The 11026-nt window shown below is 55.4% G+C and overlaps 5 protein-coding genes across 5 annotated transcripts; 3 read left to right on the forward strand and 2 right to left on the reverse strand.

The window, feature by feature from the left end:
* Positions 1 to 1282: 1282 nt before the first annotated feature.
* BO72DRAFT_464980 (SGNH hydrolase) lies at positions 1283 to 2092 on the reverse strand (the record flags this gene model as incomplete). The annotated part of the gene is made up of 1 exon (XM_040946670.1): positions 1283 to 2092. One exon carries the CDS (start codon positions 2090 to 2092, stop codon positions 1283 to 1285), a length of 810 nt encoding a protein of 269 aa, XP_040806142.1.
* Positions 2093 to 2872: 780 nt separating this feature from the next.
* BO72DRAFT_474313 (putative proline permease) lies at positions 2873 to 4863 on the forward strand (the record flags this gene model as incomplete). Its single annotated transcript, XM_040947255.1, has 2 exons — positions 2873 to 3485; positions 3555 to 4863. The coding sequence occupies exons 1-2, from the start codon at positions 3127 to 3129 to the stop codon at positions 4861 to 4863; spliced, it is 1668 nt and encodes a 555-aa protein (XP_040806143.1). The 5' UTR covers positions 2873 to 3126.
* Positions 4864 to 5372: 509 nt separating this feature from the next.
* Positions 5373 to 6079, forward strand: BO72DRAFT_511649 (uncharacterized protein; the record flags this gene model as incomplete). The annotated part of the gene is made up of 2 exons (XM_040949414.1): positions 5373 to 5616; positions 5719 to 6079. The coding sequence occupies exons 1-2, from the start codon at positions 5603 to 5605 to the stop codon at positions 6077 to 6079; spliced, it is 375 nt and encodes a 124-aa protein (XP_040806144.1). The 5' UTR covers positions 5373 to 5602.
* A 382-nt stretch (positions 6080 to 6461) lies between these two features.
* BO72DRAFT_464982 (catalase) lies at positions 6462 to 8571 on the reverse strand (the record flags this gene model as incomplete). The annotated part of the gene is made up of 7 exons (XM_040946671.1): positions 6462 to 6991; positions 7052 to 7247; positions 7300 to 7567; positions 7615 to 7877; positions 7928 to 8089; positions 8147 to 8205; positions 8271 to 8571. The coding sequence occupies 7 exons, from the start codon at positions 8569 to 8571 to the stop codon at positions 6462 to 6464; spliced, it is 1779 nt and encodes a 592-aa protein (XP_040806145.1).
* A 453-nt stretch (positions 8572 to 9024) lies between these two features.
* On the forward strand, positions 9025 to 9598 carry BO72DRAFT_444106 (uncharacterized protein). Its single transcript, XM_040943734.1, has one exon. It carries the CDS (start codon positions 9078 to 9080, stop codon positions 9303 to 9305), a length of 228 nt encoding a protein of 75 aa, XP_040806146.1. The 5' UTR covers positions 9025 to 9077; the 3' UTR covers positions 9306 to 9598.
* The last annotated feature ends 1428 nt before the right edge of the window (positions 9599 to 11026 follow it).

Below are 11026 nucleotides of genomic sequence, written 5' to 3' on the forward strand. Positions count from 1 at the left end.
CCGGAGAGTGACCTGAATAGTGGACTGTTCCATCCATCTCCAAAAATACAGGGTGGCAATCTTTAAATAGTGCTACACGCCACTGGAAGTTTTTTTTTTTTTTTCTTTTTTTTGCTGGTGGGCACGGTGACACTACTGCATGAGAAATCTCCTGCGTGGGTGTACGGGACAAATCGCGCGATTTCTCCCGAAGAAAAGCCGATCTGCGACGGGTTGAGGCTGGACCTGCCAAGCCCAGTCACTTCAGTCCATTAAGTTAGTTATCGCCCGCGATGCAACCTGGTTGTTTGCCCCTGTCCCCTATCTCGTACCTACTTTGCGTCTGGGAGTTTTGGATCTTATCGCCGCCATTTTTCTGATTACATTATCTCGCTTGTTGCATCGGATGCTCGTGCCGTGCATCAGGCACTGTCGGTCGAGATTCGTGGACTTGACGCCAGGGTCAGCATATGTATGCCATCCTTGACTGGATGCAAGTGGTATGTACGCCTCTGCATGAGCACGGGTTGAGATGGTTGGTTAGGACTGCAGTGCTTTGGGGATTGACGGGTTTGCCTGTGTTGTTAGTATTCGTAGGAATCGACATCGTAGTATGGTGGCCAAACATAGCAGTCGGTCAATAAGTGTTGACTCCGGTTGAACTACTGGGTCTACGAGCTAGAACGGTGCTTCACTCTGTGTAGGGTCGAAACCATGCCTCATGATTTGTGGTAGAAGCCCTTCAACTTCGTCTAATGGTTTTGAGCTGTGATCACTCATGCCGCCAGCCTAGCATCGACATCTAAGTACATCCTCCCATGTGAGCCCATACACATGGTGCGTTCTCTCAGAACGAAGAGACTACTTGACATCAAAGAATGTCCCAAACCGAGAAAAAGACCCTGGTTCATGTCTAAGCCCTCGTCTCCCAGGTAATGCCCAACACAATATCTCATTCCTGCGCAGCTACACATGTCTGCGCCGCTACACATGGATCGTGAAGATATAACGATAAAAGATGAGAACCTGGTAGATATAGAGTACCCAAAGACCAAGCCCAGCGTAGGAGCTATATCCACTATCATAGTCATTCTCAGCATCCAACCCAAACCTCAACCCAACCCATCAAGTTCCAAAGAACGACAAAACCCAGCTCTCAGCATCAAAACACGATTGCCCCAACCCAACCCAATCGAAAGGCGCATCTCACCCCTCTCCCCATCTCAACCCCAGACTAGTACCCCCAATCACCCTCTCCCACAAACCCTCCTCTCGCGCCCTCCTCCAAATCCAAAGAAAACCCCTACAAATCCGGCCAAAAATACACCCCCTCATCCAAATCCTCCCTGAGCGTCTCCTCAACAACCACAAACCCCTCTCGTTTAAGATCAGGCAGTACCCCCCCAATCAACTCGGCCACGAGCCCCCCGAACACCACACTCCCCTGGGCATTGAGATGGGTCTGATCATCGGCCACGAGATTGTACGTCCACGCGTCCGCCGGCCCGATCGCATTGAGGTAGCGCGTGCTCGCGGCGTTCAGGTCGATCCACCGCGCACCGGTCGCCTGGGCGGCGGCGATCGTGGCGGCGCGCTGGTCGGCCAGGTTCTCGACGACGAGGGGCGTGCCCGTCGAGTTGTCGTAGCCGCGGCGCGAGAGCGGCGTGACGAGGATCGGGGTGCCGCCGGCGGCGCGCACGTCGCCTACAAACACCTCCAGGTTGCTGGTGTACTCGGCGATGGAGATGTTGGCGGCCGCCTTCTGGTCGTTGTGGCCGAATTGGATGGTCACGTAGGGGCTGTGCGTGCCGGATGCGTGCGCGCTGGCCACGCCCGCGAGCACCGTCGCCCAGTAGCCGTCCGCCCGGTAGCTGACCGTCGTGCGCCCGTTGACCCCGTAGTTGGTCCCGGTGGCGCCGTGGTGCAGCGTCGTGTTGAGGAAGCCGTTGCCCCAGCCGCCGCCGCCGGTGCTTTGTTTGGCGGTTGTGCTGTCGCCCGCGAGGAAGAAGATGGGGGGGATGCTGGTGGGGGCTTGGGATTTGGGGGAGGGGGAGGGGTGCGCCGTGGTGGAATGGGTGAGGAAGGGGAGGAGGGTGAGGAGGTTGAGTTTCATGATGGTTGAGGGTAGGATTGTACGTTGAGGGTTGAACTGGGTGGGTGGGTTGAGGTTCGTGATGCTTTTCGAGTGGTGAACGGCCGTCTTATGTGTTGAATTCCTGGATGTCTTGCGGTGGTTCACCCCACCAACTGGAAGAATCCAGCGTCAGTTCCAGCAATCATGGCACGATTGGCATCCTTCTGCCAGGAGTGAGGGTGGGCGGGCGTGACTCTGCAGGTTTGCTGCCAAGGGCCTGCTCCTCGATGGCTCTGTCACTCCGTGATGCAGAGAGCAATTGACGCAAGAATCATCGTCATTGCCCCGCGTGGGGCAGATCCCTGAGAAAGTCTGTCTGGCTAAAAGTCCGAGGGGTCTTGGAAATATATGCCCGAAAGCAGTCCGCGCCTTGAATGGACAGGTTGATGTGGGTGAATTGTGCAGGAGTTGCTCTGCTCGGCCAAGCATCGCCCGAGATTAAATTGCCGTGCGGGGATGCTTGCTGAACCTGCAGCTGCCGGTCGAACGGATGTGAAGAAGGGATGGGAGAGAGGAGAGCGCCATGGAAGATTGAATGTAGTTAAGGTGACTTACAGGAACTCAAAATGCTACGTCATAAGTTAAACTTCAGGTGATGACTTGTAGACTGACTGTAACTGTTGATAAGTGCGGCAGCGCTGTGCAGTTAGGGCATCCGCCAGCCATTACAGTCGAGCCACTCCATCTCAGTGTCCAATCAACCTCGAACTGCGCCTTGAAGATAGAGACAGTGCTCAATCAGGCCAAGACCACAATCATCGTCAACATCCTGCTTATCGCAGCCAAGATATCCATCGCGCTCTCTTCCCCCATCGGGACAGAAACGAGTGATAGCGGGAAGATCTGATAAAGACGCCGCCATCTCATTCGAACCTCTTATCAACACCTCGAGAATGCCTTCCCAACGAGCCCATCTCGCTACCCCAGACCTCCAGATACACTGCCGAGATTTGGGGTTTATAAACGGACCCCTGCGGCAATGACAGCCATGACGACTCTACGACAGCACAATCATGAAGAAATCACCATCGGTCGTCGATCTCTCGCGGGAGCCGTCCGCAGCGGACAGGGCCCCCTCCAGCCAACATGGTACCCTCGTCGAGTTGAACCAGACCAAACGCGGTCTCTCCTCTCGCCATGTGCAGCTGATGGCCATCGGGGGGTCCATCGGAACAGGTCTGTTCGTGGGGATTGGCTCCTACCTCCGCGACGCAGGGCCCCTCTCCGTGTTTCTGGGATTTCTGTTCTACGGGATCTGCTTCATCTGGCCGGTCAACCTCTGCGTTGGGGAGATGTGCGCCTATCTCCCCATCCGAGGGTCCATCTTCGAACTCGCCGCGCGGTACATTGATCCCGCCTTTGGATTTGCCATGTATGTTCGCCTTCCTCTTTCTGCCATCCACACCCCATCCTCAATCTGAACACATACTGAATGCAACAGGGGCTGGGTGTACTTCTACGGCGGGCTGATGCTGGTCTGCACGGAATACGCCGCCGTGGCGACGGTCATGCAATACTGGAACACGAGCGTCAACCCGGCGGTGTGGGTCGCCATGGCCATCGTGGTGTGCTTCCTGCTGAACATCGTCGCGGTGAAGTGGTACGGGGAGACGGAATTCATCATGGCGTCCACCAAGATCCTGCTGCTGCTGGGGCTGGTGCTCCTGACCTTCATCACGATGGTGGGCGGTAACCCGCACCACGACGTGTACGGCTTCCGCAACTGGGAGCACGGGGTGATGTTCGAGTACTACAGCGCGGGCGCGACGGGCCGGTTCCTGGGCTTCTTCTCGGTGGTCGTGTACGCCGGGTTTTCGGTGGCGGGGCCGGACCTGCCCGCGCTGGCGGCCGGCGAGATCGCCAACCCGCGGCTCACGATCCCGCGCGTCGTCCAGATGACCTTCTACCGCATCGTGAGCTTCTACGTGATCGGCGTGCTGGCCGTGGGGATCATCTGCAACGCACGGGATCCGCGGCTGCTCAGCGCGCTGGATTCCTCGTCGGCGGTGGGCTCCGCCGCCTCGCCGTGGGTCATCGGGATCGAGAACCTAGGCATCCGGGGCCTCCCCGGATTTATCAACCTGTTGATTCTGCTGGCGGGCTGGTCCTGCGGCAACGCCTACCTGTACAGCAGCAGCCGCACGCTGTACTCGCTGGCGCGGCGCGGCCAGGCCCCCCGCGTCCTGTGCCGGTGCACCGCGTCCGGCGTGCCGATCTACTGCGTCGTCGTCGTCTCGCTGCTCTCCTGCATCACGTTTCTGGTGGCCAGCACCTCCGCCGTCACCGTGTTCTACTGGTTCGTCGACCTGACCACCTGCGCCTTCGTGTTGACCTACACCAGCATGGTCGTGGTGTTTTTGGCGTGGTACCGCGCGCTCAAGGCGCAGGGGCTGGATCGCAGCACTTTCCTCCCGTGGGCGTCGCCGGCGCAGCCCTACGCGGCCATTCTGGCTGTGGGGATTGGGTCCGTGGTCACGCTGTTCAACGGGTTCACTGTGTTCGCTCCCTTCAGTGTCCAGGGGTTCGTGACCTCGTACTTTGGGATTGCGTTTTGGGTGGTCATGTTTGCCGTCTGGAAGGTGTGGAAGCGAACGACCTGGGTCAAGCCGGAGGATGTCGATCTGTTGGCTGGCAAGGCGGAGGTCGATGCCGAGTGTCGCGTGTGGGAGGATGGAGGCTTGGAGGAGAGGCGGAGGGAGGAGCTGGCGAGAATGCACTGGGTGAGGAGGGCTTGGGAGAAGATGTGGTAGCGCTGGGGGCGTAGCTTTTACCCATGTGTGTAGTGAATACGCATCGAAGAATGACACTGCTTGCCAAGGTGCTAGATTTGCGTCGGAGTCTACAGACATAGCCATGTGCCCTAAAACCCTCCTGACTGCACCCGAACATACTACACGAATCTGAACTACCGTACAGCATGAGCTCAACCAGTCCAAGCTCCCTCACCCCCAACAAAGCTCGGACAAAGCTCTCGCAGGCAAGAATGACAGCATACCTCGAAGAGAGCCACTCGATCGCGCTGGTGGACAAAGAAAGATTCAGTCAGACTGTGCGCAAAGAGCTCCCAGACCAATGGAATCCCGACTGCCCGTCACAGTAGAAGTGAACTCGTGTACTCTACCGACACTCTCCGACTAAACCCTTGCTACCTCGGCCCATGCCACAAAGAACGCCCAAGGCGAAGCATAAAAGGAACTCCGCCAGTGCGACAGCGCAAACGAAGCTGAAAGCATTCTTTGTGCCAAAACAATCTCTTTGTCCGCCTCTTACGCTTCCCCCGCTTTCTCTCGAGTGCAGCCCGCAGAATCATGCACTACTTAAACCCTGCGTGTGTATCCATGGTTGACCCCTAACCATCTACCAGATTCTCAGTCAGAGAGACCAGTGCTGCTAGCTGAAACGTCTAACGTACTGTACTGTCGACATCGAGGAACCCACTAAACCAGACCAACCTGCAAGTCAAACTATACAGCATATTATCTATCCACCATGCCTCATCATTGGTACGTCCTACCACATCTTCTCTCCTCCTGCCCTTTTCTCTACCCCCAGCCCTGATCCCTACACCAATCCGATATCATAAGAAACACGCTAATATCAAACAGCACCGTCTGCAAAGACACCGTGAAGCCGACCTGCTTCCACCACGGTCACGTGACCAGATGCCGCGCGCCCACCTGCAAGCTCGTCTACCAGAGCTCCCGCGAGAAGGACTGCCCCTACTGCCGGAATGCGACGCAGAAGCGGGCGGCCCGCGAGGGTAGTATTCCCAAGGACGAGGGTGATGATGCACTGACCGAGTCTGCTGGCGGTGATGGGAGCGATAAGGAGAATGCCCCTCCTTCTGCTGACGGAGCGCGAGCCCAGAAGCAGCAGAAGCAGCAGAAAAAAAAGAAGAAGAAGGGCAAGCACGTGCGCGAGACCCGCAGGTTGAAGGATATTCGGCGTGGGAGGCGGTTGAATTAGCCTCCGAGTGGGATCTTGGGGTAAGATTCTTGGCCGGTTGGGAGGCCGGCTTAGTGTATTGTTTTGTTCAGGGTCGGAACTCTTGATTGGAAACAGAATGACCTTTTGGCTATGTCAATGTCAATGGGGATTTTGGTTCTGTCATGAGTGTAGATGGTAAGTCTGCCATGTGTTACCTTGGACTGGGGGGGGGATGTATCATACTAATCTCCAGATCTGTGTCGTGTACTATAGTAACTCGCGAGGTAGGTTGCATCACAATGTAACGGACCCCGGTCCTGTTCAAACTTCCAGTTCGGTGAATTCATAGAAGTAATTGTATTATTGTAGATGAGACCATCCAGATAGTTGATCATAGCCACTACTTAATCCCCAGCACAGCTCAAACATTGTAAACCGACATCGCCGGACACATCCCCACCAACTTATCCGTCTCCACGCTGGGCATGAACTTGGCCGTCTTGCCCGCGCTCTCCGCCCCCTGCGACCGCTTCTCCACCTCCGCGAACGCAAACTTCTTCTCCGGCAGTAACTCATACACCCCCTGCGCGTACTCCGGGGCCACCCGGTACAGCTGCGCCAGGTACTTGGCCTGGATCTCCGGGTACTCGACCACGCGCAGCAGGCGCGCCATGTTGTCGTGCAGGTGCTGGCGCTGCGTCTCGTCCATCACCCGCCGGTACAGCTCGCGCGGCTGCTCGTACTCCGAGTCCTTGCCCTCGTGGTAGAAGTGCGACTTGCGGCCCACGTTGCTGTCCGCCACCTGGTAGGGCGTCTCGGCCGTGTCCGGCCGGAATTTATGGGCGAAGCTGTTCGGCACGTACTGCGGCTTCAGGCCGTGGTTGGCGTCCACCCGCATCTGGCCGTCGAAGTTGAGCGAGGAGTAGGACTGGGTCATGAAGGGGCAGTTCACTGGATTCGTGTTAGTGTCATGTCCACTGAGATGAGATGGAAAGAGGGGTGGAGCCATACCTGGGACTTGATGAAGGTTAATGCCAATGCGGTGGTACTGGGCGTCTCGGTAGAAGAACATGCGGAACTGCAGGAGTGGGTCAGGGCTGTCTTCAATGCCGGGAACCATGCTGCCAGGAGAGAAGGCGGCTTGTTCGACGTCCCGGTGGAAGTTCTCCGGGTTCTTATTGAGCACGAGTTTGCCAAACTCCATCATCTGGGTCGCTGTTAGCTACTGCCTTGGGCAACGCTCATCTCGATTCGCCTACCGGGAACTTGTCTCTGGGCCACACTTTGGTGACATCGAACGGATCGAATCCCAGCTTGGATGGATCGGCGTCCTCGGGCTGCATGACCTGCACGTGAGCCGTCCAGGAGACCTTTTCACCGTTCTCGATCGCTTTCCAGAGGTCGCGCTTGGAAAAGTCGGGGTCGATACCGCTGTGCTGCTGGGCCTCGTCGGCGGTGAATTGTTTCTGGCCGCCGTCGGCAAGGAAGTGGTATTTGATGTAGACGAACCGGCCCTCGGCATTGACCCTGATCTATATTAGAGTTGCGGTGCTGATATCCTGTGCATTACTTACCATCGGAAGGTATGGCAGCCGTAGCCGTGCTGGTTCCTCCATCCCACGGGGGTCCCATGGTCGCTGAAAAACATCATTCCTGCATGGTTAAACTGGTGAGAGTCAGCCGGGTCCTTTTGCGGTCGGAGGAAGACATACCCCTCTGGCGTGTTTGCAAGCAGATCAAACAGCGAGTTGTGGTCCAACAGGAAGTTCTGCGGGTTGCGATACTGGGAGCGGATCACATCTGGGCCTTGGATCGGGTCGCGACAGAAGAAAACGGGCTGGGTGGGAATCAGTGAGAGTCTTCGTCCGGGTCTCAGCATACGCATACGAAGTTCAATCCCACAATATCATAGTTGCCCTCGCCGGTATAGAATTTGATGGCAAAACCGCGGGGGTTCCTAGCGAGATCGGGGAACTCTCTGCCGAGGGTGACGGTGGAGAAACGGACAAAGACGGGGGTTCGGACACCAGCCGATCGGAGAAAGTTGGCCTGGATAGTCAGTCGCGCTGTCTAGTTCGATGAAAAGATAAGAAAGGAAGAAATTACTTTGGTCAGCGAGGAGACATCCTTGGTTGTCTCGAAGTAACCGAAGGCACCACTGCCGCCTAGTGACATACACATATGAGTGAGTGATTTCCCCAGTGACCAGTGAAGAAAAGTGAAAACCCACAAGGATGGACCATGCGCTCCAAGTTCTTGGAACGATTGAAGTGCTGCTGTTTCTGTAAAAGAAAGGTATCGGAAATGACCGGAATGCCGCCCGCCGTCTTGCTGTGAGCAGGATCGGGGAAGGGAATGCCTTCGTTGTTGGTGAAGTAAGAAGCATCGTCGGCGCGCTGGCCGATGGATTGCACCCCCGTGAGTTTGGCGGCGGTCTGGGCGGGTCCCTCGTTGGCCCCCTGGAAGAGCGAGTCGGTCGGCGCCATCGCGCCTAACGCCCCGCCTAACACTTGCAGCGGTCGAGTAGTCATCACTTCAAGGTTTTTAGCAACACACAGTCACAATTAAGTGTCTCTTTCTTTCTTCTTCTTTTCATTACAATCCTCCTTTTAACCTTGTAACCTGCTCTTATAGATCAATCGCTCTCGTCGTGTCAGACCAATCAAGTCCAATTAATTACCATACGGTCAGGATGACGGCCACACTCCTGTCCCCACTCACGTCACCAATATCACATAGACTTTCTATGAATTTATCCCTGCTTATTATTGATTTAAAGTCATCATGACAGGTCTAGCCGCGTCTACTGTACTCAATACCTGAATAGCCTTTTGACACAAGGTTATCGCGGAAAGTCAATTGCCTTCTCAGAATCCTGCACTCATCACTTCTCCGCGGAGGGAGCTGTGCGCAAGCTATATAACTTCGATGAGAGATCTGCCTGGCGATCTCTTCCTGCTGGCTTCTCTCATTCGAGAGTCCCATGGGAGCTCAGCTCCAGCTCGCTGTCTCCTCGTGCCAAGGCAATGCGCTAATCATGACCGTGACTACTTCAGTCTCTCCCATGCCTTCCTATCACCCATCTAGCTCGAAGGAGACCAACCTGCTTTCCAAACCCGCACCATCCGGTCGCTGCCTGAGGCATGTAACAATCGTTACCCGTGCAGAAGTGGGATGGAATGCTGCCTTCCTGGCCTTATTGGCTGGAGTTTTCCCCGGCCATTTGTCTGCGTGGATGCGCATTGTAAAATGTGGTACTATGTAGATGTGGATATCCATTTTCATTCAACCTATCAAATCAACGGTATGTTTCAGCATCTCCGTCGCGTTGGTTAACACACAGCCCGCTTTTACGCCGCAATGGCTGTACCATCTGCTTAAGGCGCTTTCGAGTCGAAGGGGTGAAGTCAAATGTCAAATGAATCAAGGGGGATCAAATCCTGGCCCCCTACCTGCTCCTTGGGTGTGGCTTGAACTCTATTGTGTGCGGTCTTGTCCATGGTGGCATGTGATGCTGTGCGTAGCGGCGCAGTGCTACTGAGTACGGATTACAAAGAAAAGGGGATCTCTTTTTGTAATCGGAACACGGGCATAAGAGACTAATCTCCTGTTCTGATAAGACTTACCTGTTCGCTACCTTCTTATCGTTCAAAGCGGCGCAATTGATGTCCCAAGCTTGAATACCGGCAGATTTCGAGCAGTGGAAGAACGGTATCCAAATGAACTTACCGCTAGGATGATGCCATCCAATATTGTCCTTCTCAAGCCGTCCTTTCTGGTCCATACATTGCCCAGCATCTAGACGGGCGCTAAAGCGGGCTAACCGCGGGCTACGGCGGGCTACGGCGGGCGCCTATTTTTAGCGTAATTCGGGGAATGATGGCGCCCCGGATGATTGATGCGGTCCATCAGCATCAGCGTGCATCAACACATTCACTCATCACAAAGCTTACCACTCCATTGATCGCGAGTCAGACGCCTAATGCAGGCAATCTCCTACCTCTTTATCTCAGTTGTTCTAAAACAGGTCTGTTCAAGCGCTTGTTTTCGTTCTTCCAGTGTGTCGGGTCTTGCGAGCGGGCTTGGAAGGTGGAATGACCGGGAGACGGAAAAACCATCGATCCCGCCATGTAAACATGCGGAGATCGGCTTGTCCCCGTCATCATCCAACCCACCCACCCACATGCAAGGCACGTTCTGTACCACGGGACCTTACTCTACATAACATCACAAATGAAGTATCGATCGCCACTGGTCTTGCTTGTTGTGTCTTGTTTACCAAGACATCTTCACCAAGGGACCTTCACCCGCAACGGAAACGAATCTCATTCAGCCCGCTGCAGCCTCACGCGACTACTGCAAACTGCCAGTCAACGCGCCCCCGAAAGCTCGCGACACCAATCTCCACAAGTCCTTCCTGACAATGTCTCTCTAGCTCTAGTCAACAAGACTTTCAAATGAGCACCATTGTGTTGTGCCATGGTTGCATCATCCATTCCACCAGGGCCGCACAGGATCACAACCCCATTGTCAGCACCCGGAATGCCAATATTACAACCCCCACAAATCGCTGTCCTCCCAAAAAAAACTGTCCAATTATGTCGACATCGACGCCAAAGCATTCTCGCGAGGACTCGTGTTTCAATCAGGTCGAGAACATCATGCCAGCCTAGCCTCGAAACCAGCCCAGATACATCACAATCCAGGCTCTACTCCACCATCCTCGAAGGTGATATCTGGCGGAGAAGATATCCTAGTCCTGTGAGCGGATGTTGGTGGAGCACTTAGCCTCCAGGAGACTCCATCCGACCCCCCTTGCCGGTTATGTCTCGGATAACGTTTGCGGGACCCCTCCTCTGGTCGATTGGCTCCCGCAGTGGAGCGTTCCGAAGTGAAAATGTAGACTTCAAGACCTTCTTCTACGAGTCGCCTATGGCACCGCAACCCTGGAGCCTTACCGGGCTACCACTTCATTGACCCCTGCGC

This window comes from Aspergillus fijiensis (assembly GCF_003184825.1).
Source record: "Aspergillus fijiensis CBS 313.89 unplaced genomic scaffold BO72scaffold_3, whole genome shotgun sequence".
NCBI lineage: Eukaryota > Fungi > Ascomycota > Eurotiomycetes > Eurotiales > Aspergillaceae > Aspergillus > Aspergillus fijiensis.